Source organism: Nymphalis io, chromosome 5 (genome assembly GCF_905147045.1).
Source record: "Nymphalis io chromosome 5, ilAglIoxx1.1, whole genome shotgun sequence".
Taxonomy (NCBI): domain Eukaryota; kingdom Metazoa; phylum Arthropoda; class Insecta; order Lepidoptera; family Nymphalidae; genus Nymphalis; species Nymphalis io.
Window position 1 is genome coordinate 4,093,913 of NC_065892.1, and position 26,773 is coordinate 4,120,685.

The window sequence follows — 26,773 nt, forward strand, 5'->3', positions numbered from 1 at the left end:
TAATGAAATTTTATATCCGGTTAAGAATCTAATTTAAAATTTTTTGGTTTGGTTATACTAAGCAAACACTTCTAATTTTTGACACTTAATTATTCGGATTTTTAATATTTTTGAATAATATATCTGTTAATTTCAATAACATACACGAATAAATCAAATGAGAGATCGTTATTTTTATAACAATTTTAATAAAAAAATCAATTCACATTAAAACATCAGTGCGCAAAGCGTCGTTCGAAAACAATGTGAACAGAGAAACGCTTCTATCATCGTGCTGCTAATGAAGATCCCATCATACCAAGTGAATTTGTAAAGTAAACATTTTAACATACCTAAAATAGAATACGGTTACAAAACTCGCTCACTACTCAGCACACGATATAGAATACCTAATAAGCGGATCGGTTTAAGAAATCTCGTGCGCTAACCCGCGAGGGGTCATCGACCCCTTGGTGCCGGCTAAGCAAGACGCTGCGCTGGCGCAGGCGTATTGTTGTCTATACTATGCTCTGACCAAACAGCTTTGCTAATAGTTCATTTCAAGGTCAAAGGCTTTAAATAAACCGACTGATTAGCGTCATACATGATATCAACTTTGGGTGATAGATAATCAAATTTTCATACGTCTTCTAAGTCACGTAGATACGACACGTCACAGACTCTAATTATTGTAATGTCTTTTTTTATTTTTTTTTTAATTTTATATCTTATTTTGAAATAGTAACTCATTTTAGTAAACAATAGGTATTTAAAAAATGTATAAGGTATAAAGTGCCTGATTACAATTTAAATACGAAAATCCGCTGTAATTATATTAGTTAGTTTTTGTCAGTATTTTTTATCTTAACTGACGTCAATCCAAACAATTCGAAGACAAATGACGGATAAGATACAAGCAAAAAATAATATAAAGGTTTATCGAAATATCTTTTATTTTTATGTACGTTTTTCATTAAATTTTTTGGAAATTAATTTTTTTTATCTTGGTAATATTATGTTTCAGTTCAAACTAATTTCAACAACGTGTTACTCAATAGAACTCAGGTCATTGATGTATTATAATATAGGATTTTAAGTATCAGTAAAAAAAAACAATAACGACGAGCAGGTTAGGCCGCAGCGGTTTGGGGATATTTAACTCTTGTGACAGCAAAGTTCAATGATAAAACATCAGACTCGCGATGAGACCAAAAGCTGACTGTTTTATTAAATTGCACTTTCGAAAAAATAAATGACAGAAAGCGCATTTTGATGATCGAGAAAGTATCGTCGATGTTACTCGTTCACGTTTCATCTAGTATAAGAATGATTTAGGAAAAACGTATCGTTAAGCATTATTTTATAATAAACCGAGATAGCCCAGTGGTTAGAACGCGCGAATCTTAACCGATGACCGTGGGTTTAAGCCCGGGCAAGCATCGCTGAATTTTCATGTGCTTAATTTGTGTTTATAATTCATCTTCATGCTTGAAGGTGAAGGAAAATATCGCCAGGAAACCTGCATGTATCTAGTTTCACTGAAATTCTGCCACATGTGTATTCCATCAACGCGCATTGGTGCAGCGTGGTGGAATAGGCCCCAAACCCTTCTCCTCAAAGAAAGAGAGGAGGCCTTAGTCCAGCGGGAAATTCACAGGCTGTTAAACATACAATAGTTCGATATGACACTAATGCTATATGTATATTAAATTAATCGATAAAATTCAGTCATTCGTGGCGAATACTCTCTTCATTTTAATATATATATTTTATATATTTGTTTCTGACTGTGTTCTGTCACTTGTTTATGTAACAAACAGCAATATGAAAGCGTTGATCATGTTTTTAAAATTTAATTTATTCTTAGAATGTTTTGTAGCGTTCCGTTTCTCGCGTTATTTAAATAGTCAAGTTTTATAAAAAAAAAACAATTTCAGTAGTCTTATTTCATAGATCTGATAAAAGGAACATCTGCTTTAATGCAGACATGGTCTGCTTATTTAAAGGTTGTGGGAAAGCGTAGTAATTACACTCATCAGTTACATAGTCAGGTTCTATACTTTAATGACATTTATTTAAAAAAATATCTACATTCCATTTTCTATTCTCTATTTAAAATTATATTGGAAATACGAAACTCGACGTTTAAAACAATGACATGAATAAATATACTTTCTTAGTTAAAAATTTACATATGCTAAATAATATAGGTAATTATATAAAACCATGTATAAGAATGAAGGTAACGAATATCTAACTATTTAAATGAGCGTAAAAAAACCTTAATCAAACACTTTCTATTCGTTTATCTAAAAAAATCTAATCAGATTCCTGGTACCATCGTAACTAGTGCGATTTTTTTCTCTCTATCTTACTTATGCCTTTATTAAATAAATTAATGTCACGTATGTCATCTAAACGAAGGATACAATATTCAGAATTGTCATCATAGGCATTTCAGTCGACGTGAATATCGAGCTAGTTCGCCTTGGTATCGTGGTAGAAAGCGTGGGTGATCGGCAATTAATGGCAACATCAGCTAGAGATCTGCTTCTTGCTATTGTTCTGTTGCCATGTTTAATTAGTGGCGAAAGTCGTGCGTGAAAGTCTCCACACGTATTCCCACATAAGACATCTGTATTGTTATTTTTTGTTACGTTTATAGTGTTACGTCTCAAGGTCGGTGCGATTATTTAACATCAGGATTCCCGCATCATAAATTCGAAGAGAAATTTCTAATTACTACTTAACTTCTTGAAAGATATACCTTATATAAACTGGTTTAAAGCAGACGTTACTGGTTCAAGTGCAATTTAGGCTCAATACTTAATCTACAAAATGAAGTCATTTAATAATTACATGTAATTTCATATACTGGTTAGTAGTTATCGAGTATTTTACGAATGCTGTTATAAAAATCGCAAGACGTAACACGCGCAGGGAGGCGGTTATCAGAGATTATTGAAACTGAACAATTTATTGTGGTTTTGATGTTGCGGTTTAACGCCTACTTGTAAATTAGATTGCGAGCTTACATTTTATCTTAATAACTTTGCGAATGTATTGCAAATTTGTTTTCTTTTTTCGTTTCGTTTTACTCTTCGTTTTTCCATTCGACCTTGATTTTTTTTAATTGAATACCGAGGCGGACGCTGTGTGGTAACCTATTTACGCAAACGAGGCGTCGTTAGACACGTAGTTTAATTGCAAGAGCTTTGGCTTTACGACGCGCAAATATATTATATAGCGGACGGCAACAATATATAAAAAAAAATTCTATTAATATATCGTTTTATATGAAAACTAGAACGGAACGGTATCAATTCATTAATATTTTAGTAACCACGAACCAAAACCACAGTATTCTTATTTCATATCGGTTGATGGGAAGTGAATAGACGTCTTTCGTAATTTTTCTCAGAGTCGGTTATCATGAAATTGACGCCTCTGAAGTTATTAATAATAAATCAGGGCTGACACAAAAAAAAACCGTAATATTGATTTCGATTTTTATTTTAAAGAAGTAAAAAATTAAAACTATTTTAAGACATTATAAAAAATACTATTTAATGCCTTATCCCACGATATAATAAGAATAATAAAAAAATAAAAAAATACGACTAACGGCTTCATGTGCTTTCCGAGGCACGGGAGTATACTCAATTTCAATTTCTAGATTCCGGGCTGTTACTAAGAATTTTCGTCAGAACAATTCAATAACTTTTTATTGGCGTGACCTGGGGTATGAAACCCGGATCTCAAGATCTGCGGCCTAACACGTATTAAAATCAGTTGATGATAATGAATGAATTCAATGCGACAATAATTATGTAACGAACATAAAAATACGAATTCTCGCATTCCTCAAAATCTTTCTTAAAGAAACGCGACCGTACAAACAAGTTGTTTAGACACGTAATATTGTTATTTTACAATAAAAAAATATATAAAATTAACAATGAACGAGTTAGTTTAATTGCAGAATGATTTCTATTGTAAAACATTTCTCACGGATACAAGTGAGCCGAGGTTTTATAAGTTAAATGTACACGCACTTACATTGCATCTTTATTTATATACCTACTGACTATTACTTGTGGCTTCGTACCCGCAGACCTATCTCTGCGCTGCTTTGATCTAAATAACTGTTACTGTATTGTTTATACAAATATATATATATGCACATATTTACTGGTGGTAGGGCTTTGTGCAAGCTCGTCTGGGTAGGTACCACCCACTCATCAGATATTCTACCGCAAAACAGCAATACTTGATATTGTTGTGTTCCGGTTTGAAGGGTGAGTGAGCCAGTGTAATTACAGGCACAAGGGACATAAAATCTTAGTTCCCAAGGTTGGTGGCGCATTGGATATGTAAGCGATAGTTGACATTTCTTACAATGCCAATGTCTAAGAGCGTTGGTGACCACTTACCATCAGGTGGCCCATATGCTCGTCCGCCTTCCTATTCTATAAAATATATATATATATATATATATATATATATATATATATATATAAATTTTGTACTATGAATATACTAATTTGTCAAATTTTGACCTATCTACATATATAATAGAGATGGTTTTCGATTGGCGTTTTATAAAGTCCATTGATCGTTTGATTACAAATTTTACGAAAACGCACGATTTTCGATGTTGACATCAATATTATATTACGCGATTCTTATATATACATATTATATTACAAGATTTTTAAATACCGTTATATTTTGATTATCATGTTATATATGATGTAAGTGAAAGTTAATTTATTTGTTTGTCCGGGTTTCAAGCCTCAGCCATTCCATTGATCATCGTGAAATTTTGCACAACCTTTATCTGAATATAAAAAAAATGTTTAACAATAACTGTAGTAGCATAACAATATTCTTGAAGTGGCTTCTTGGAAATAGGATCAATTTTTTATTTATCTTAGTAAGGCGGACTAAGGTCACGTGATACTGGTTCACCCCTGTCTATATACATTAGAACTTAAATAAACATAAATCGTTCAATTCACTATGAAAGCGATGCTTATCATGGGACCTAAGATGTTCAGTCCCTTCTCCGTAATTACAATGGTTCACTCACCCTTTAAATGTGATCACACTAACACAAGGTATATTAATATTTTTTTTTTTTTATATTCGCCGGGAGGGCAAATGACTCTACTCCACCTGATGGTAAGTGGTAGTAGAGTCCAAACGCGACGACGGCCAGTAATGACGGGAAAAACGTTCTGCACTAGCCGCCTTCGCCTTGCCAGCCCGCAAGATGCCTCTTCACGCCTCGTTTGAAGGAACCCGGGTTGTAAGAGGAGGGGAACACGTGAGCTGGTAAGGAATTCCATTTTTTGGAAGTGCGACAAAGAAAGGAGTTGCCAAATTTCTTTTTTTCGCGATGGAATTGATGTCACAGTTAGGCGGTGACATCGAGAACCAGCTCGCGTGGACTTAAGAAGAATGTATATGGCGATATAACAACAATTTAAGAGTACCACTTTATGCTAGCCCGTCTAGGAAGGGCAGTGAAGTCCCAGGGCTTTGAAGGTATTTGATTCTCTTATCTTAGAATTCTGCATATTTTATTAATATTTCATACAAACTTAAGCAAGTAACACTTTCGTACAATTTATTCAAGACGAACTCATGCTTATTCTTACAAGATCTTTATCCAGGTACAGAAAATATTTTTGTTTACTTAATAACATCACAGTAGTGCCGACTATTATGCCATTGGCAGGCAGGATATTGGTTGAAGAGTTAATTGAGTTTCAACTTGAACAAATATATTGTGAACGAGATGTAACCATTTACATGGCATGTGGACAGTGAGTTATAGTTTCTTAAATAGCCTCTGAGAAATATCTTATGTGAAAGAAAATATATTATTTCGGCTTCTATCGATAAAATTGTACAACATTTATAATTAATAAGCAAAATATATGTATAAATTTTCTAAATGTATTCATTAACAAAGAAAGTTGGTACACATATAGTACTGTAATTCTTGTATGGAGAAGTTCTTTATACTACCCAGGTGGATAAGAGTTACAGTACAGTACAAAAACCTTATTGTACCACGCCCTTAGATGATGGTGCAGTTCTACTCAATAAATAATATCCTGGGACATTATTCACACACGGCCATCTGATCCCAAAATAAGCAGAGATTGTGCTATGGAAACCAGACAAATGATTTACTACATATACTACTTTTCTTCTGTAAATACATACAAACAGTCAAATAATCGTTCGCCATAATTTTTTTTATGTTTAAGCATGGACAATACTAAGGGCTGGAAATAATAAGCTGTAATTAACTTCCAGCGAATCAATCAGATTAGATTATACAAATATAAATATATAAGAAATACTTTCAACATATTATTACAACAGTTGCAGTTTGCATGGTAGAGGTGTTATAGTTAAAACAGCTGTGAAAACGTAATACGATATGAATGGTTAGGGAGATGCGGGGCCAAGCATGAGCTGGATTGATTGAATTAAACCGGCAAAGGTCCCCTCTCTTGAATGACTGGATCTATGTGCAGCGTACACATCAATTTAGGTAATTGAACTCACCGCTACCGCTGCGGACCAAATTGATGAATGAAGATTTTGATCAACGCGAGAGACGATACAACACGTATACATACGTATAAACATTCATTCATTTTAGATGTTTATCAATTTATATAAATATTTCCAGGCATTTTTGTGTGCCAATTGGAAAATTATCTGTATTTAAAGATCTGTAATCAAAAATATGTAGTCATACCTAAGTGCATGAACGCAGTCGTCTACTTCTTGAAATTTTATGTTTTAAAATTGGAATCACATTATATTCTTAGCTGCACCAATTTAAATATCGAAGTTCATTTTAATGTATTAAAAGCTCTCCAATCAATCTAGAGTTGTTACTCTTATTTATAATTATATATGTTATTTTGCCTAATAAATTGCCGATAACGTGGTTATAAAATTATCAATATGGAGCTATCAAGAGTTTCGCCAGCACCCTGCCAAGCCGACCGTTACATATCGCAATAAAATACAATGAGGGACGCATTTACTCGTAACACTACATGTAACAGAACAGGTGCGTAAGTGTATAGTTAAATAATTCCTTACTACCTGAATGTACAAGAAACGAAGATAAAATCATCATGATAGACTCATTACGAAGTTCCTTGATCAGATCTTACGCGGAAAACATAGAATATCTACGAAAGAGCGATTATTTATTAAATACATTACGTTAGAATATAGCTTTCACTGATTTTGATGTTTCCATCATTGCACCGACAACTTTCCAATACGTATTTGCAAATTCGAGAGATGAACACACTCCAAGATGAACTGATTCCGCGCCGTCATGCACAATCACGTTTTGAACACCGGGAAAGTTTCGGTGCTACCCGCACCGAAAGTTACGTCTTTATTTAAATGGAAAAATGATAAACAGTTAACTTTTATGACAAGTGAAACTGGATTCTTTGCATTGTAATTACGACAGAGCAAGTGAATGAGTGATTTAAGTTTATGTGTTCCATAATACTTTTTACATTTCACTTTTAGTAGTAATTAATGCTTTGATGGGTGCGATTACTAGTAATTACGTTTTTCTTTACATAATCGTTTCAATAATATCTCATTGAAATTTAGAAACTACGTAATTAGTGTACGTTTTAGACGCACTTTTGAATGAAATCAAACGTTTTTGCTTAGTGGCTTTTATTTATGATTACTTGACTATTTTGAAGTACACATATATTCTAACTCAACTGTTTTAAATATGTAAGAAAATCTAAAAGTATTTTTTAGGAAAAAAATGATGACGTATTTAACAGTTTTTTGAACATCGTTTAACTGATATTATTTTTCTGTTTATCTTTTAAATGTAACTCAAATAGAAGTTCTTGTGCTTGTCACACCATTAAGGTAATACTGATGGATTTCTAATTTGACGAGATAGGACCGATGCTAAAATAGCAAACACTCTTTTCATTAATTAAACTATAAACCTATTGTTACTAAGGTTTAACCTGTGTTTATTGAAACAGATGATAACTAGTAAGCGTAAAGATAAAACAATTTTAGGTTTTATTGTACGCGTACTTTATATTAAGAATGAAAATTATTTATGGAATTCTGTATCATATTATTATAATACTGGAGTGTTTATATGGTTGAAAAAATCATTTTAGAAACTACTAGTGACAGCTGATTTGAAAAATTCTTGTGTTATATTGCGCATTTATCGCAGGTTATAGGCTATATAAAATCAGGTAACGACCCTTAGGTACGGGTGAACCATAAACGCTAACCAATCAGATAAACTACCGATGCTTAGATGCACACACTGTTACATATTCATCATGTGTATGAATTAGCTAAGTATAATCAAAAATTAACGCGTTTGAACTAGCGGAATACAAGTAGTAAAATATATAATAATCAGCAAAGCTGTCGAAAATTTAAATCCGTTCAAATAGAAATAAACAACGATACTAATGAATCAATCTTATAAGATAATTTATTCTTTAATGATAAGAAGAACGTGAAATTCTCGCTTTTTATGTCAACAGTTTTAATTTAAAGCTAATCAAATTGTAACTATACTTTTATAATAATTTATATAATAATATACACTCAATGATTTTGATAAGTTCTATGTATATTGGTTTAATAGTTCTGTCAGTTAGCAATTACAAAAAATGTCTCCTCATGTATATATTAGAATTAAAGATGATAATTACTGTTAAATAATTAAAATAATACGACACATCTTGTGACTTGCGAGCAGGTGGGCAAGTCAGCTATGAATACAAAACATTTTTAGTCATTCTTATAAAACAAATAAGGGATTTAACGGAAATTTATTTACGTGAAATGATTTATAAAACACTTACCGTACGGTGATACGCAATAATGAGCTGACATAGATGACTTACCACGTATTATCGGAGAGATCAAAGCTCAATTTAAATTGTATTTTTCCGTAGAAAAATCTACGAGCAGAAATGAATAATTCAATGTTTTTTTTCTCTATTCTTCTTGTAATTGAAAAAGATAAAAAACAAAGAATATAATACATATGAATGCAAAGTAGATACAAAAAAAGGTAGAAACGTGCTGTTACGGTAGTATTCAGCAGAATTTTAAATCCAATTATTTTTGTTAATTGACATTTACTATTATACAAAACGATTATTTATTCATTAATTAAACTAAATGAAATTAACATTATAAAAAAATAAAACAAAAAGGAATTCCAAAATAAGAATGAAGAAGTGAAGGAAAACATCGTGAGGAAATCTGCATGTGTCTAATTTCACTGAAATTCTGCCACATGTGTATTCCATCAACCCGCATTGGAGCAGCGTGGTGGAATAAGCTCCAAACCGTCTCCTCAAAAAAGGGAGAGGAGGCCTTAGCCCAGCAGTGGGACATTCACAGGCAGTTACGACGATACGATTTTAAAACATGATCCCAAAAAACGTTTAAAAATATTATAAAACTAATGACTTTTTAGACGATAACACAATGGAATGAAAGGATCGGATCCAGGCTATTTCAAATACTACTATAAAAAATACACCATAATGAGCGATTGTTGAATAAATCTAGCCGAGTTTCTTTCACCACGGTTAAAAATTTAGTATTTTTAACAATCAATAGGCAAGTGTTTTTCTTCTGTATACTTTAAAAATATTTCGATTTCTTACAATGCCAATGTGAAATCACTTACCAAAAGTGGCTCATTTTAAATGACGCTAATGTTTGCATTTTAGAATGGTACAATAAATGGTGACAAAATATATTGTCAGTCAACATATCATATCGTCTATCAAGTGCGAGGATCGTACAATTGTCAACACACAAATAAAAATACTTTATAACATATTATAACAATTTGTTTCATGTAACATCAATCCGTTATACATTTTGATGCATACATGTAATTTTATGATATCCTGCCAAATGGGATTGACGCCAGAGCTATAAATGTGGAATTTGTATTGCATCTCAGTATCAATCAGCTCATGAAGTATGTCTATTGTAATCAATAGGAAACCATTAAAGTAGAGCCAGGGACGGATAAAAAATAAGGAATCATAGAAATGATTCGTGAAATAAAACTTTTACTTGAATTTATTTGGAGACTCAAAAGGCTTTCCTGATCGCTCGAGGCGGCAGATCCCAGAGGTTTGGTTTAATGAATAGCTTTGGATACTTTATTATGAAATTTTTTTACAAAAACTGGTTTGAAATATAACTAGTGGTAGTGTTCTGTGCCCGTCTGCGTATTTTGTGTTGTGCTGCCGAAATTCTGTTTAAAAAACCTGTGTAATAAAATACACGGAAGCCATTTTCAAAGGAGACTAGCCAAGTGCGCAGGATATACCCACAAGTGTGTGTGAAACCACAAATGAACAGAAAACTCTTAATTTCTTCACTCTCATAATCCGATGGGACAACAAATCTGCACAAACTACCAAATTTCGGGATGCTAATGAGAATTTTATGATACAAATACCCAAAAACTTTTTACTGCCCCGATCCAAGCTGGACGTCGGGATCTGCAGTCTCATAATCTAGCCACCACACCAAGGAGGCGGTAATAATACAATTACTCAATACTTAACCCTTGTATAACAAACAACCGTTCACCTTATTTTTATCGTTTCAGGACAAAATTTATCGTTTCTTGAAAAGCAATACATACGAGCATATTGTTCAATCGATTGTTAAGTGCTGTCTCCGATTGATAAACTGCAACCTTCTGAACAAGGTTGCAAGTGATATGCAACCATTAACCTAAAAAGCTAGCAACCAGTTAAGGGTTAACGCATTGTACTCGTATTATTTAAGTGACATGTAAGTTTGGCATTGACTGAGCGAAATGTTTTATTTGTTTTTTATTTTTTTTAACGTAAATGTAATTTATTAACATATATATACATGTTAAAAATAATCGGAGTCGAATTGATTAATCGTGAAATCTTTAATAAAACATTATCGATAAATATGAGATATAATTAATTGTAAGGGCAATAATATTAATATATAGGCTATTAATATAAATGCTTTGAACTTGAAACTTTAAAAGTACTGATTTTATAACTAGCATAGCTAACTAGCATTTGGCATCTCGTGAATTTAAAACATTTTTTGTTTCAATAATAAATCAGTTCTATTCTGACTTTGCTAACATATACATTTATATACATTTCGTAAATTGGTCACACGCATCATCTGGCATTGAACAGTATACAACAGCAGAGCGTCCTAATATTACGGACCCTTTCCTTCATTAGCCCGTTTTTCTTTCTATCTGTTTTTAAAGGAACAGTACTGGACATAGGTTTCCCTTAATAGGCGCTACACGTACGGCTTTTGCCTTCTGAATCCAACTGTTGCCTAATGTCGTCCTTAGGTCCGAGCACATTTGGCCCAAGGAAAATTATGCTCTCATTTCTAAGTCGTGTTTTTTTTTGTTTATCGTTGTTATATTATGTTAAACACGGTATTTTTGTCTTCCGGTTTGAAGGGTGAGTAAACCAGTGTAATTACAGGCACAAGGGACATAACATCTTAGTTCCCAAGGTTGGTGGCGCATTGGTGATGTAAGCGATAGTTAACATTTCTGACAATGCCAATGTCAATGGGCGTTGGTGACCACTTACTATCAGGTGGCCCATATCTCGTCCGCCTTCCTATTCTATAAAAAAAATATTCCCACGAGATCAGAACCTGGTGTTAATACAAAGAGGTTTTCTCCTGTAAAATATTGCATTGAACAAAACTTAGTCTACTAAAAATTATACTCTTTAGTAAATGTTGGCGCAGCTTCATATTTGCGTCGCCAATTTTATAATTGGTAATCAAGAAGTGAGATTGATAGTTTTATTTCTTAACAAATTCTATACCTAAGCTATTCCATGTCTGGTGACATCATTTATGATGATAGACGTTTCTACGAAACCAACTCGAGAGTGACAGTCCTGCTGCTGACAAAAGACTCGTTGAGAGTTATTTGACAAAGATATGACGAGGCGTGAAGAGGCATCTTGCGGGCCGGCAAGGCGGGGACGGCTTGTACAGAACATTCTTACCGGCTGTACTGGCCGTCGTCGCGTTTGGACTCTACTACCACTTACCATCAGGTGGAGTAGAGTCATTTGCCATCTCGGCGCATATAAAAAATAAATAAAAAAATGCAGTGTGCAGGTTGTTTTTAGGGTTTATTTCACGACGGCTAAGTCAATTTGAGAGAACTAATTGTTATTATTGGCAGAATAAATTTCTCTTGTTTTATAAACACAAATCAAGCACTTTAAATCTCGATTAAGATTCAGGCGTATTAACCACTGGACTATATTATCTCTTCATTTGCAACGAAACTTTATACATTTTTAATGATTTTGTTTGTTAAACAAATATCACCGCTCACCGAAAATTTATTTTATAAAGTGTAAACAATTTCTACTGAAAAGTAATTTGTTATTTTAATATTTTGCATTGTACGACTGGTATAAGATTCAACTTTATAACAGTTGTAATTTCTTATGAATCATTGAGAACTTGTTTGTCGGCCTTTTTAAAGGTCTTCTCAGCTAGACGTTTTGATTATATCGGAATCGGACATGTATTTAATAAAAAAAAAAACATTATTTTAATTTAAAAAAAAAACATAAATTAATAATAATAGTGAGTCATTGGAAAGAATATGTTTACCTTCGCTAAGGTATTAAATAGTGTTTTTACAATTCATCTCGTGCTCGGCGGTGAAGGATACACTGTGAGGAAACTTACACATGTCGGAAAAAAATCGGGCACATATCCGCAAATCAATCACGATTAATAAAAAAAGGCCTTTGTTCAGAATTTACTAAGCTTACTTAATAATTACCATCTCAATATAGTTCAACAAGCTGCTCCGCGCGATTTCACCCGCGTAAAGCATTCGTATTCTGCTTTAACTTTTCTCAAGAATTAGTCTATCAAATGGCTATTAGATATTTTTTTATCCGACTGGTAGTTTCAGAATTTAGCGCGTACAAAAAAAAAATTACATTTATAAATAACTTTATAATAATCACAACTATAACATTTTATTTTCAAAAATCCTATGAATGTTTAATTGCTTATTGATGAAATATAGAATAGAATAATATAAGTATATCAATAATATGTAAAGTATATCGAATTAATTATGATTTACACGTCATCACGTATCGAGTATATGCAGTTATCCTACCTGACCTCTGTTCAGATTGCTCTACGTAACCGCTAATAATAGTATCGTAATTACTATGTATAAACAATCGTTGTGACGGCTTATCAAAAAGCGGTGCCTTTATCAATAAGGTTACGACAAAGGCCGTTTATAATAAAATAATCATAATGATATAATTCTGTCGCTATACAAGACAAAAAACAAAAATCTTTTGCAACCAGTTCTATTTTGGGTCAACGTGATTACCGTAACGATTTTCAGAATGTAAGAACGGGAAAATCAACTTTATTATACACTTATAATTAACTCTTAAATTAAATTTTACGTTAACAGTAAGTTTTAAAGAAAAATGAAATATTTGCTATGTGAGATGGAAATTAATGAGTCATCGATAATACAAATATGCTATTCATTACATGTAGATTAGAAGTCGTCTTCAAGTCTTTTTAATTTACCCTTTACTGCCATAAACAAGAATTGCTTATTTTCAGTTATATTAAATTTTATTAGCTTCTTTAAGGTCTTCTTTAAAGTTATGAAAATGTAAGTTCAAAGGATTGATACAGGGATCATTAATTTACATACACAGTTATTACATACGTGAATAAAAACATGATCCTTTTTAAACATACGAAAAATTCAAAAGCAATTTAAAAAAAAAATTAAACATATATTTAATCATTAGAGCCTAGATATGGCCTAGTGGTTAGAACGCGTGAATCTTAACCGATGATCGTGGGTTTAAGCCAGGGCAAGCATCACTGAATTTTCATGTGCTTAATTTATGTTTATAACTCAAAGCAATTTCTTTACGCAATTTCTTTACAGATCGATTGAGCTAAACATTTTAGCTCAATCGATCTGTAAAGAAATTGCGAGATTTGATTTAAGAGTCTATACTACATCAAATTTTTCCCCCGCCTCACCGCTGCGCCACGCGTCATACCACAGCTACCAACCACATTTGCATCATATCATACAAGCTACAATCTTGAATATTTACAGATTAAAGTACGATAATTCAACGAAAAAGCTTATTATAACAATAAACAACTTTCTTTTCTCCGATTCCGTCTTTTATTTTTTATTGCGGTCATATCCCATAGATACAATAGAAATTGCGTCACTTATATTACGCATAAATATACGTTTATGCAAGTGACACAAACTTCCCGTTTGAAGCCCGGGGCGCTAGTGAATCCATTCGGCGGTGCGGGTCGGGGTCGGGCGGTAGGAAGAATTGAACGTACACGTATTTTTTCAGAGTAATTTTAACAACAAATTACAAGCCCTTTTTTAAATGTATATGAATCATATAGTACCGTTATCTTAATAAACTTATTTATACATATAACATAAAAAAATATTTGGTGTATGTGAAATATGAATTGAATTCAAATACTTTTTTTAAATTTCGAAGTTTGTAGTTTTTTTTCTACCGAGAAAATTTTTAGAAATCGTGTTTCCATAACATATGCATTTATATTTAGCATTAGTACATATCCCAAAATTTATTATTATATTATTTACAAAGTGATTATATATAAAAAGTGGCATCAAATTAAGCCATTTGAAATTATGGACTCGTAAATAAAAGCTTGAAATAAAAAGTAAGGCAGCCTCAACAGTAATAGCAACATATTTCAAAAAATCTTGTGGAAAATAATATTTTATGAACACACGTTTTATTTGTAGTGGACTATATTATATAATTTCGAAAACTTTGGCCCCTTGTCGGAATTTATGAACTTAATTCGTTTCTTTTTTTTAAACAAACTATGCCGTTGCAGTCTTAGACGACACATCAAATGTTTATTAAATGTTTTCATATTTATACACATATATATATTAAAAACATTGAGGTGTTTAATATTAAAATATTTCGCCGTTGAATCATTTGTAGTCTCAATTATGTTTCTATCTCGTTATATGTGATTTGTTGCTGACAAATAAAGGTGTATTGCAGAATCCGAGCGGCAATTAACATCGTTATCTAAGTCAAATGTCGAAAACATCTGCTCGTACGACGCGACGGGTGGATTTCGTTCGAAAAGCGGTCGAGGTAAGGCGCTCGGAATTCATATACTTGTATTCGTTTTTTGTTAGCAAGTCTGAGAGGCAGATATTCTATTTAAACACTTTGGCTAACTTATACTATTGATTAATTTATATATAAATAATGAATATTGTTAATTTAAAAATTTTGCACTTTTTAGGTGATGGGGTTTGTGCATGCGCATGCGGGTGGTGACCACTTCACCAATTATTCTACCGTCAAATAGTAATACTTTATATTGCTGCATGCCGTTTTAAAGCATACGTGAGCTAATACATTTTTAGATTTGTGTGACATTATTCTTTTTACTAATTTAATCTTATCTTAACCCATTTAACAAAATCTGTTACTATTGCAAAATGTTTAATGGCAATAAGCCATCCGATTTTTCGTGAGCGAACTAGTTTATCATGTTGTATATACATGATTGACAAAATAATAATATTGAATTAAATCTTATAAATAAAGGTCTTCTCAGGTCAGGGTATTTCTTTTGAAACCGGTGATATTTTCTAATTTGACAATCAATAAGTAATATTGAATAAAGTATTTTGATTTTGATAAAATGTCGACCTTTAAAGTTTCGAAAGTTCAATACATTAAGGACGTATTTTTTTCTTTTCGATATTCCAAATTACTGATGATATTTACCACAAGGTTTATTTCTATTATAAACAAAGAGATATATTACGACTAAATTTTGCGGGCGATGAAACAATCTAAAAATACGTTTTAATAAGCTCAACGCACATCACAAACAAAACGCACGTGGTCTTCTATTATTAAGCACTTCATATCGTGAACATTGAGACTGATGGCAACATCCTGGTACTACAAATCAACAATATTCTTGATAAATAAAACTCGGTTGCGTCATTACTTCATTCAGAAACTCATAGGGTTCTTAATTAAAATCAAGTACTTTCTTTGATATTTGAAATGCTGATCAATCTTAACAAATTTTATATTCATCTGAATGGTCATTGGTTTGCAGCCGATGACGTAATATGAGAATAACCAATGAGCTTTCAGTATTTAGTCAGATTTGTTAATATGAGTTTGCTCATCGTTTCGGAAACCGGTGGTTAGAATGCTAAAACCTTTAAGATGTATTCAAGTACTTAAAGTGCTCTTTTAGATTTTTTGCTCAAAATGTTTCCATTAAAACCTTCGTTGAAGGTAATATCCTGCATTAACGAATAAACTTCCTTAGAAACATTTTCCTGCATTCAATCTCGGTAGGTCGTTTACAATGCCGAACAAAAACTTCTATTAATTTCTTCCGTGGAAGTCGAACTGGTACGATGAACAATTGTTTGATAAATATAATTAAAAGAGAAAATCTTGCGGAAATCTATTTCAAAGGCTTTGTGTATTTCTTTTTGCTCACATATATTTGTCATGTTTAGAAAAATACATGTCAAATTTAACACGACAACTTCACATTTTAAATTTGAAGGCAGTTTTTGCGTTCAAAATTTTTTCATAAAAATATTATAATATAAACGATAACTAAAGCACTTCGTCTGTTTCATTGTAAAGTACAGCGAAGTTAGCGGAAGTAAATAGAATAAATATTTAATAACCGAGTTTGTTAATTTCCGCACAAGTACAGTCAAAGGTAATTAGACGTTGCACGAATGTACAAGAAATCATAAAAATGCAATTGCCGATAAATCCCACATCAACCGTGTAATTGATATTAATCTATTAAGATAATTTATTACATTAATTATTTCTTATAATATTCACTTACCGATCGAACCGATTCAATTGAAACTTTGTACAGTATTTTTTAAGGTTCGAGGCGTAGTACTATCCAAGTACAATAGGTGGCGCGCGAGTCGTATTAGAGGATTGTTTACGAAAAAAATTATTAAATTAGTACTTACAACAATTTTACAATAGATAAAATATAACATTAATCTTCTGGAAAATTACCTGATTATTTTTTAAATAGACTTATTACGTTTTTTTTATTATAGTACTCAGTTGCAATGTGGAAAGACCTTTTTTATCCTGTGGAAATTGATCTTCTAAGATCAATGATGTAGTATACTAACGGAAGCTTGTCATATAAAAGAAATATAAGCCTTTTATCGTGTGTGGTCAAACTTCGGACATTTTTTATGGACTAAGTTTAACCATTTTTTTATGTACCTACACTGAAGTCACCGGCACTTTTTATATTATAATAGTATCCATCTACATAAAATGTTTAATTGTAATAAAATATAAAGAATTCAATTAATAGAATTTAATTGGCTTAGGCGACGCACGTCTGTAAAGTTCGAAGTCGGCGTGCTTTTCCGACATCTCCAACAATCATAGACATAGTTCAAATAATTTACAAAAAACCTTATGAATTATCCACTAAAACCTTCCTCATGAATCAATCCTTCCATCGGTGAAAACTATATTAAAATAAGTTATTAAGTTTTTCAGTTTATAGCGTTCAGACAGACAGACACGGCGGCGTCACGTATGTTTCGTATGTAGCGTATAAATTCTATTTCTCTTTTTTTATACAAAATATAAAAAAAATGCATGACAGATTTCGATGTTCATGTTTATATATAATAATAAAAATTACTCAATTCAATTAATAATTAAATGTACTGTTATTTGTTCATCACGCTAAAGTGCATTGCCGTGGCATAATCATACACAAAAAATAGACAAGATGACTTGTAACACAATGCTTTATATGGCTGCTATGTACTTGAAAACAAAAATAGAGAATTACGAAAACTATTAAAGTAATTTATTCAATGAAAATAAAAATAAAGGGTATAATAATTTTAAAACTAAAATATTCAGATCGACTTTAAACGTATAATTGTACAAACTTTAAAATCATATTTAGTAAGTAACTTAAAGCTATTGTTTTTGTATCATACTGATTTTTATGGTGCAAGGCAAAAGGTAACTAACTACCTTATAGCGAAAACAACTTTTTTAAAGTTTTAGATCATATAGTTTGAAATACTCGTTGGTCTAAAAAAATATTTATTTTTGTAAAACTTTACGTAATACGTTTCTTTACGTAATTTTAGTAGATGAACAATCACGCATCCGTACACATTTAATCGTCCATTAATTATACTTCGAGACCGGATCACCGGACCAACTGAGTTTCAATACCGATTCCGTTCAGAATTTATTATTGAAAATGCGTAATTGTTTAGTCAAAGTTTAGGTAATTTAATTTCCGCTCCGAATTTGAGTTATTTTTGTAACACCTGTATTCATAAAAACTTCAGACAGACTTTATCTTGCTCTTTGTCAAGAAATATAGAGGGAGAAATGATTCAGCGTTTTCGTATAAGTTCGTGTTTAAATTTGTGTGAATAGAGTGGTTATACTTAAGCCGTGTAAATAAAGCAAACAAATAACCTTAAAATGTCCCAATATTGGACCTTTCCTCTTAAGAAGGTTTGGAGCTTATTCTACTACGACGCTCTTGTGAGAGTTGGTTATTTTATGCCAACAAATTAAGGTTTAGTTGGAAATTCTGTCGTGCTTGCGCAGATTAGATTAGCGATCTTCGTTTAAGATTTACGTGTTCTATTTACTGGAATATCTCAGCTTTTAACGCAATAAAATTCAAAACACCGATAAAATGACAATTTGAATTGTGCTGTAAATATTTTCACAATGTCATCATCATCATCCTTTTCTTGTTCACTACTGGACATATCATGTACACGTACACAATCGAAACCAATAAATTAGTTATTACTTAGCTAATATTTAAAATATAAAATGAATTAAATAAAGATAATTTTAATTTTGTTCATTAAAATAAAATACAATTAGGTATACATAAACAATTAACAAATGATGTAAGTGTCGAGGCATGCCTTTCTTTGGCGTCACTTGAGTTAACAACGGGGTACTGTGACAAACATCGTCACGGATATAGACGACACCTTAAATAATAACATTCATTTGAAACCTTACTATGTTGACGCATATATATTAACCCCATTACTAATAGACGTTAATTTCAGTATACTTTGTTTTCTTTCTTCTTTTGAATAAAGAAATAAAATTGCATTTGGGAGAAAAAGAGGAATCCGAGTCTAAAGAGGCCGTATATATTCAAAAATTGTACAAATTATCAAACACAAACACAATATCAACAGTTTTTATAAACAGAACGGTTTGGGTAATTTTGACACTTTTACTTTTTGGGCAAGTTTAACACACCATATAATTACGTACTATCAAAATAAATTTTATCTAATAAAAATAAATAAATTTACTAAATAAGAACTTTGTAAGAATACCATAATGAAATATAAAAAACAAAATATGTCTGATAAATTTTCTATTTGTTTATAAATGTTTTAACGGAGTTTTAAATAAATATAACGCTTTTACATCGCTAAATATTTTGTATTGTATCCCGTACAAAACGAAGATAAATAAAAAAAAGCATACATTTTTAAAATTCAATTTTAAATCAATTGATTGGGAGACACTCGTTTAAAATTAAGCTGCAAGAATTGTATTACACATACCAACGGGTTGTAAAAAATGATCTACTTACAATTATAATTTTATACTAAACGTAAGTTTTAATAAGTTATTGTAATATATATGTTTTGGTAATATATGTTTTGGTGGTAGTTCTGAGACATGGACGTTTTATGGTATAACAGGACATAAGATTTTTCTACCATGGTCGGAGCACATTAGCGATTTAAATAATGTTTTCTCACAGTGGCGACGTCTATGAGCGGAGGTGATCACTTACCATCAAATGGCCCAATGCCCGCCTTCCTGTTATAAATTTGTAAAAAGGGCATTTCCATACTATACTTTCAAAATCCATAAAATCGAATCATCTTTATAGTACATTCTAATGGTAAAGATAAATAAACAACTGAAACCTTGAGTTGACATGACATAATTGGTCGAGATCTAAAATTCATTGTGGATTCGTGTAAAAATGGCGTTTTGAATATTGGTGACGATGTTATCAGAAATTTGGAAGTAAAATTAAATAAGTAGGCGAATGGTGTTGTATTATAAATAAAGATAAACGAAATATGTGAATAGTGCATAATAGAGCGAAACTATTAGCAAATCGCTTGGAATATGTAAAATGTAAATATAAAGTTTGTTTATCTCTACTCCTCTCGCCATTGGAATATAGATAGCAATGATAAAACAATTATATATTTGGCTTCGTGTTATTTGTCCAGGAATCAATGTTCATTCAAGGTTAACAAACAATTCTAATTGTACTAAACGCTGAACTAAACAGCCAAGGTCATTGGCAAGGTTAGGAAAACCATAACGTGAAGACCTTTCAGAATTTAAATCGGCAAATGAATATATTAAATTTGCATTCTGACATCAAGCGTGACCTTATTTTTTACATCATGCAATACCGGTAGCGAGTTTATGATGAAAATATGAGACTGAAAATCATTCTATTAAAACGCTATATATATAATTTTGTAAATAATAAATATATTATGTGGTTACATATTATTAACGAATATTATAAATACGAAAATGAGTTTGTTGATTTGTATGTTTGTTAAGTTTTCAGGTCTAATAGACCGATCATCGTGAAATTTTGCATTAACATTGTCAAGTGTACAGAAAAGGATATAAATGATACATAAAATCATGATATTTATATATGTATATCAATATATATAAATTAATACTTGTTTTTACTCGTATTGTATGCGTTCACGCATCGTTTATCCGATGAAGTTGAAACTTTATGCAGTTGTTTTTGGCATTGGCTTTTGTATTTGGAGTAGTACTATACACCTCCAGTAGATGACGCGCGATATAGGATGTTTAGGAGAAATTAATTAAAATGGCATGCCGGGTCTTCTTCTTTCGAATGACGTGTAAGTGATGACAGAAAAATATCTAAAATAAATGAGAATAATTGTGTATTTAAAACATTTTTTTAAAAAAACCACATTAATTTGACAAACACAAATACTCCATCAATATACATATTATTTCCTCATAGCTATCAATTTTATTTCTACCTATACATATATGCTATAACTTCCTCAGTTAATTTGGATTATACATGACTTTTTCGCAGACATGACAAGAAATATATAATCATCGTCATCTTCATTCTTATTCAATTCAACAATTCAACCATGAAACAGCAAATATTAGTTTTGTTTGTTTGTTTGTTTTGCATTTTAGTTCCCAAGGTGACAATGTAAGGAATGGTTAATATTTCTTCCAGTGCCAATGTCTACAGGCGATGGTGACCATTTGCCACCAGGTGATCCATCTGCCAGTCAGATAATCTATGAAAACTAATATGTCATATCAGATGTGGCTGTAATAACACTGACTCAATAACCGTCCTAACCAAAAGAAAGCAATACAAATTATTGGCCATAAGCGATAGAATAACTATACAGTTGGTTGGTTTCCCGCCAGGCTTACTCAAAGTTATAGTATTTAATCATTATATTTTACCTAGACCATTATGTGGATAGTTCAAATTATATTCAATTGCAATAAAAAATTATAATAAGATAAAATACTATTAACATAGTTAATATTAAGAATTTAATGGGTACAAGGATAATTCATGAATGAATTTCTTATCAATGGTATTAATTATTATTTAATGAAAACGAGAAATACAAATGACGGTAAAGGAAAGATGTCAGTAATATAATCTAATTAACATGACCTTCGCAAATTAATAGTTTTCTTTGAATGATATTTATTCAGTCCTACTTATTTAATCAGTAAGTATTTAGTGGGATTTGTTCTTTCTTTGAACTATTGAATCTGTTGAGTTTTATAATACTATTACTCAGAATTGTCCCATAATTGATTGTGCCTGAAGTTCCCTTATTTATATTGTATCTTTGTACAACTTGTAAAAAGGTAAAAAAAAGTTTAATTAATCCATACTAAATTTAATACTTAAATAAAAAAAACCTAAAAACAATTTACTAGCAATAATTCAAATTATAAAAAAAACCAGTTTTATTTGAAATTGATTTCTAAGGTGCCTGCATTAATAATAATACAACATACTTTATTGTACACCACTAAAAAAAGCTACCAGTAAAATCTACCCGATAACAAGTGTACAGATGAATTTTTTTTTATTTTTTTTTATAGAATAGGAAGGCGGACGAGCATCTGGGCTTAAATAAATAAATATTGCTTCAACAGACAAATAGAGAGGCAAATCATATTACTATCCATAAAATTATCTCAATAAGAATATTCTACATGTTTTGTATATATGTACAGTAGTGTAGTAAATGTGAAAGCTCAATGAAAAAATCTGGTTCTTCAAATAAGGTCAATATTAAAAAAAAACACAGATTCTTTAGAATTTATCTAGGACGGTAAATGTTTATATTAATTAACCAGTGATTAAACATTAATTAAGTAGTAATTATTTGAAAAGATAATTGTATGTTTACTTGTATCACCATGTCTAGAGTTTAATGATCATATTTAACTGAAATTTAATTAAATAATATTTATAAAACAGTAAAAAATAAAATACATTTTAAAAAAAAAGTTTCACGTAAGTTAATGTATCAAATATAGAAAATGAGTAAGCTAGACTAATTGAGAAAATTATATTCCGAAATAAATTAATAATAATCCAGTACAAATATTCTAGTGTGGACATGCTCAGGCAAGTTGCCAGCATCGGTAGAATTACGAACATAGCATCAGCCAACTATCTTGATATATTTTGCCAAAAGTTGATAACAAAATTTATCACTATGTTTATCAACAAATAAAGAGGCCATATTTTTCAAGTTTTTCATTAATAAAATACAATATCAGTAAGTATAAAATGAACTTGTAATTTCCACTAACATCTCCACATAATATTAGATTTAAGCTAATACATGATAAATTTCAAAACATAATTTATGTAATGAAGTATGAATCACATGTAATAACTTATGCAATTTCAACCAATAAATGCATTAGAAAACTGTTTGTAAACTACCTCCATACATAAAAACAGTTACATAGATATAACAATATTTACAAATATTTTGCATAATGTTATTAATTATTTCTATATATTATATCAATGACTGTTAAAAATTTACTAGTCGCTATAGGTCTTAAAAATGCATTTTAAATTTATAAAAATAAAGGATATCCTGTGTTTATTATTATGAAACAAATATTATGTAAAAATTCTTATAAGATTTTCATACTGCTTACGAACCAAATAAGGTTTCAAAGAGGTATTTTTTCTTGGAAATAGTTCTTCAAAGATTATATTATATTTAAGCTTATTATTCTTCAATATTTTTTTAACAGTTATATTTTACTCACATAAATAGGTTGTCTGTAAACAAAACATTGCAAGGTTGTTATAAAAAACAGAGGTACTCACTTTGAATACTTCTGAGAAGAAGCCAGTGCCAATTTTTTCTAAAATGAAATCGTCGAATGGATAGAGGGCTGCCACTGCTGTCCTGAGAGCCGTGCACGAGGACCCGGTCACTCTTCGATCACCAAGTTTCTCACCATCACTCACACTCGACTCCGCACAACCATCATCACAACACTCGCGTCTACTTCGTCCCCCATTTTCCAGGAACCTCTTCCCGACCTTCGAATTGGGACCACGCACAAATCGACCAGCCTTAGCTGTCTCGTCCAAGTTTGTGAAACTCTCCGCTATCTTCAGAACTTTCGTGGGCCTCCGCTGCTCGAAGTTCCTCTTCGTATTCGAACACTCGTCTTGCATTCTAACTGATAATCACGAACTCGTATTTATCATCCCACTTCGAACATAGTGCTTTCGAGTCGTACGGGTACACAGAGTTCCCATTACAATATTTATGTGACGGTACTTGAAACTATGCGAAACAACATTGTAATTCTCACAAAAAAAAAAGAATTCGATTTTATAAGACTGTCACTTTCACATAATATCTTCGAAGCATCCCAGTTTTATTGGTGTTCACGGTTTGCACGTAACACAAATCGTACACTCGAGTTTATTTATCTTATTTGTATGTTATGTTTTGTATTCTTGTAACCGAAAAGTCCATTGACTAACGACGCGCGTACGAGTTAAGCAACGAAAGCAGAAAGTAAGCAAGCAAGCATTGCCACTTACAAACTACAGTTGACATAAAATTTTTAAAAGCTGGCAATACTGATGAGTTTTAAATTTACAATATTGGTAGCCTTGTTATATAGACGCGTTCGAAATAATAAACGTTAAGGCATAGTGTATATAGTTAAATCCAAAGAAATATTTGATTGTTATAACTTTTTTTTTGTAAAACATCTAAAGTTTTATTTTGTTTCTTAAATTTGTAATAATTTAATTTAATAATTATGACATTCTTGCAAGTACAAATTTATAAAAGAGTGTTTTCATAAAATAATATGAATTTTATTTTGTAGTTTTAAAGTATAATGTTCAAAATAGTTATTTTTCTAGAATAATATTATAGTATTTTTTATATATTATATAATTATTTTATATATATATATATCTCTTAATCTCTCTTCTGCCTAGCGTATTCCCGGCTCAGGGTCCGCTTTCCTGCATCTATTTCTCCAAGACCGATGGCGTTAATATATATTAGCATTTTATTTATGACTTTTTAGTAATTACATATAAAAAAACATTTCAGTAATCGAATCGAGTTACATAAGTAGAAAACACTACAAAACTTTGATATTCTATCCCAAATGGGACCTGTAAGTTAGTCTGGAAATAGTGATACTCTTTAAATTAGAATTATGTTGTGTGTTTGGGATTTTCAACTAAATAACATATATTTTTTTAGTTTATGAGATAAAATAGTACTATAGATGTACTTTATTTTTAAACTAGAGGACATTAGAACTCTTTTTTCGAATAATGATTATTCAACTCAAGAGGTAAAACGAAAGATAATTGTGTATGCTGGCGCCATCTATCGTGCGTATTTCTATAATACATATTATTGATTGGCTCGTTGGCTTAGTGATTAGACAACATCCCGAGGTTATAAGGCAATCCCGGATCGGGCTTTTATTAAAAAGTTAAAAGGCTTTTTCGTTAATAAGTTCTTAGTAGCAGGTCGTAGGTTGGAAATTAGCAGCATTTACACTCCCGAGTCACGGAAAGCATAACGTTGGTCTTGCGAATGCCGTCCCACCGGAAAATAACGACGAATGACTGAATGAGTCGAATGTAAATTGAATCTTCAATATAACATATACTATTGTAATAAAAGGAATGCCTGTTTCTTGGTTTTGTATAACATTAAAGCGATTATAGGGCATATATAATCAATAAAATTATGCAATTTATTGTAACGATGTATTTTATTTTATCACATCCAATGAAAAAAAATATTTTAGGGTAAATAAATAAAACACCACAATACAATTTTGCAATTTATTATAATCCATGCTGACGACTATATACTTAATTAAATGTATCTATATCACACGATGTAAACCACGATGTCAATGTGCTTTGGAAAAATCATCTCATACTTCAAAGATGACTTTCTCGTCTTACTTCCACAGAAATAATCTCTGTCACAATAAAAAATAACAACACCAGCCCAATTATTCACAACTGTCTACCTACTAACTATTAAAAATTTAACGCTCAATAGCTATAAATACAAATATATTATTGCTGTTGCGATTTTATATCTAACCTTAACTATCTAGATAACTATACATTTATCTCAAAATGAGTATTCGTTCTTTCACTTATATTAATGTATATTCTATAAACTAATTTATCTTAGTATTGCTTGATGAAGGAAAACAATGCTTTCCTTAGATAAATTGTAACAAATACATTTTTATTAACTATATAGCAACCATCAGATGGCGCGTTTGTAACAAATGTGTGTATGCTATACTAAAGGAGTTGGTGTCGTATTACAGTTGGCCTAATAGCTTCATACCTTTGTTGAAAGAATTGAAAAAAAAAAAAAAAAAGATGAAATGTTGAATATACATATAATCTGTACATACAGTATACATAATTAACACAAGTCTAGTTATATGAAAAAATAAGGTTTTTTGTCAAGAAATTTTAATGAAATGAGTTATTGCTTAAAACTCAGCAAATATATCGGAGCTTTGTTTAGCCAACAAGGCAAGCTACTTTAGACTCACACTGTAATACGACAGTAGGTACAGTGCAATAACGGTAATCATCTACATACAGAAAGAAGACTTAAAATTAACTTAAATATATATCGAATGTACGAGATGGGTAATTAAGGAACGTTAAACATATAGTTTGATTTCTAATGAATTGTATTAAAGAACAATATTCGGTAAATATTTTAAACAAGATGGTACGAATAAAATTAAACTTCAAATTAAGAATTTTAAATTATAATATTAAAATTCATGTATTTCATTCTGGTGAAAGAATAACGCTAAATTATTCTAGCTACGGCAATAACACGTTAAAAATTACAATAACTTTGTACATATCATCTAAGCTTCGTGTTTGATTT

At 31.1% G+C, this 26,773-nt stretch overlaps 1 protein-coding gene across 1 annotated transcript in view; it reads right to left on the reverse strand.

Annotated features, from left to right (window-relative positions):
- Positions 1 to 24,374, reverse strand: part of LOC126768477 (dual specificity testis-specific protein kinase 1) — an 89,407-nt gene extending 65,033 nt beyond the window's left edge. Inside the window, exon 1 of the mRNA XM_050486614.1 lies at positions 23,674 to 24,374. Within this exon, the coding sequence (XP_050342571.1) occupies positions 23,674 to 24,030 (357 nt within the window). The 5' untranslated portion in view covers positions 24,031 to 24,374. The remainder of the gene's footprint in view (positions 1 to 23,673) is intronic.
- Positions 24,375 to 26,773: the final 2,399 nt, after the last annotated feature.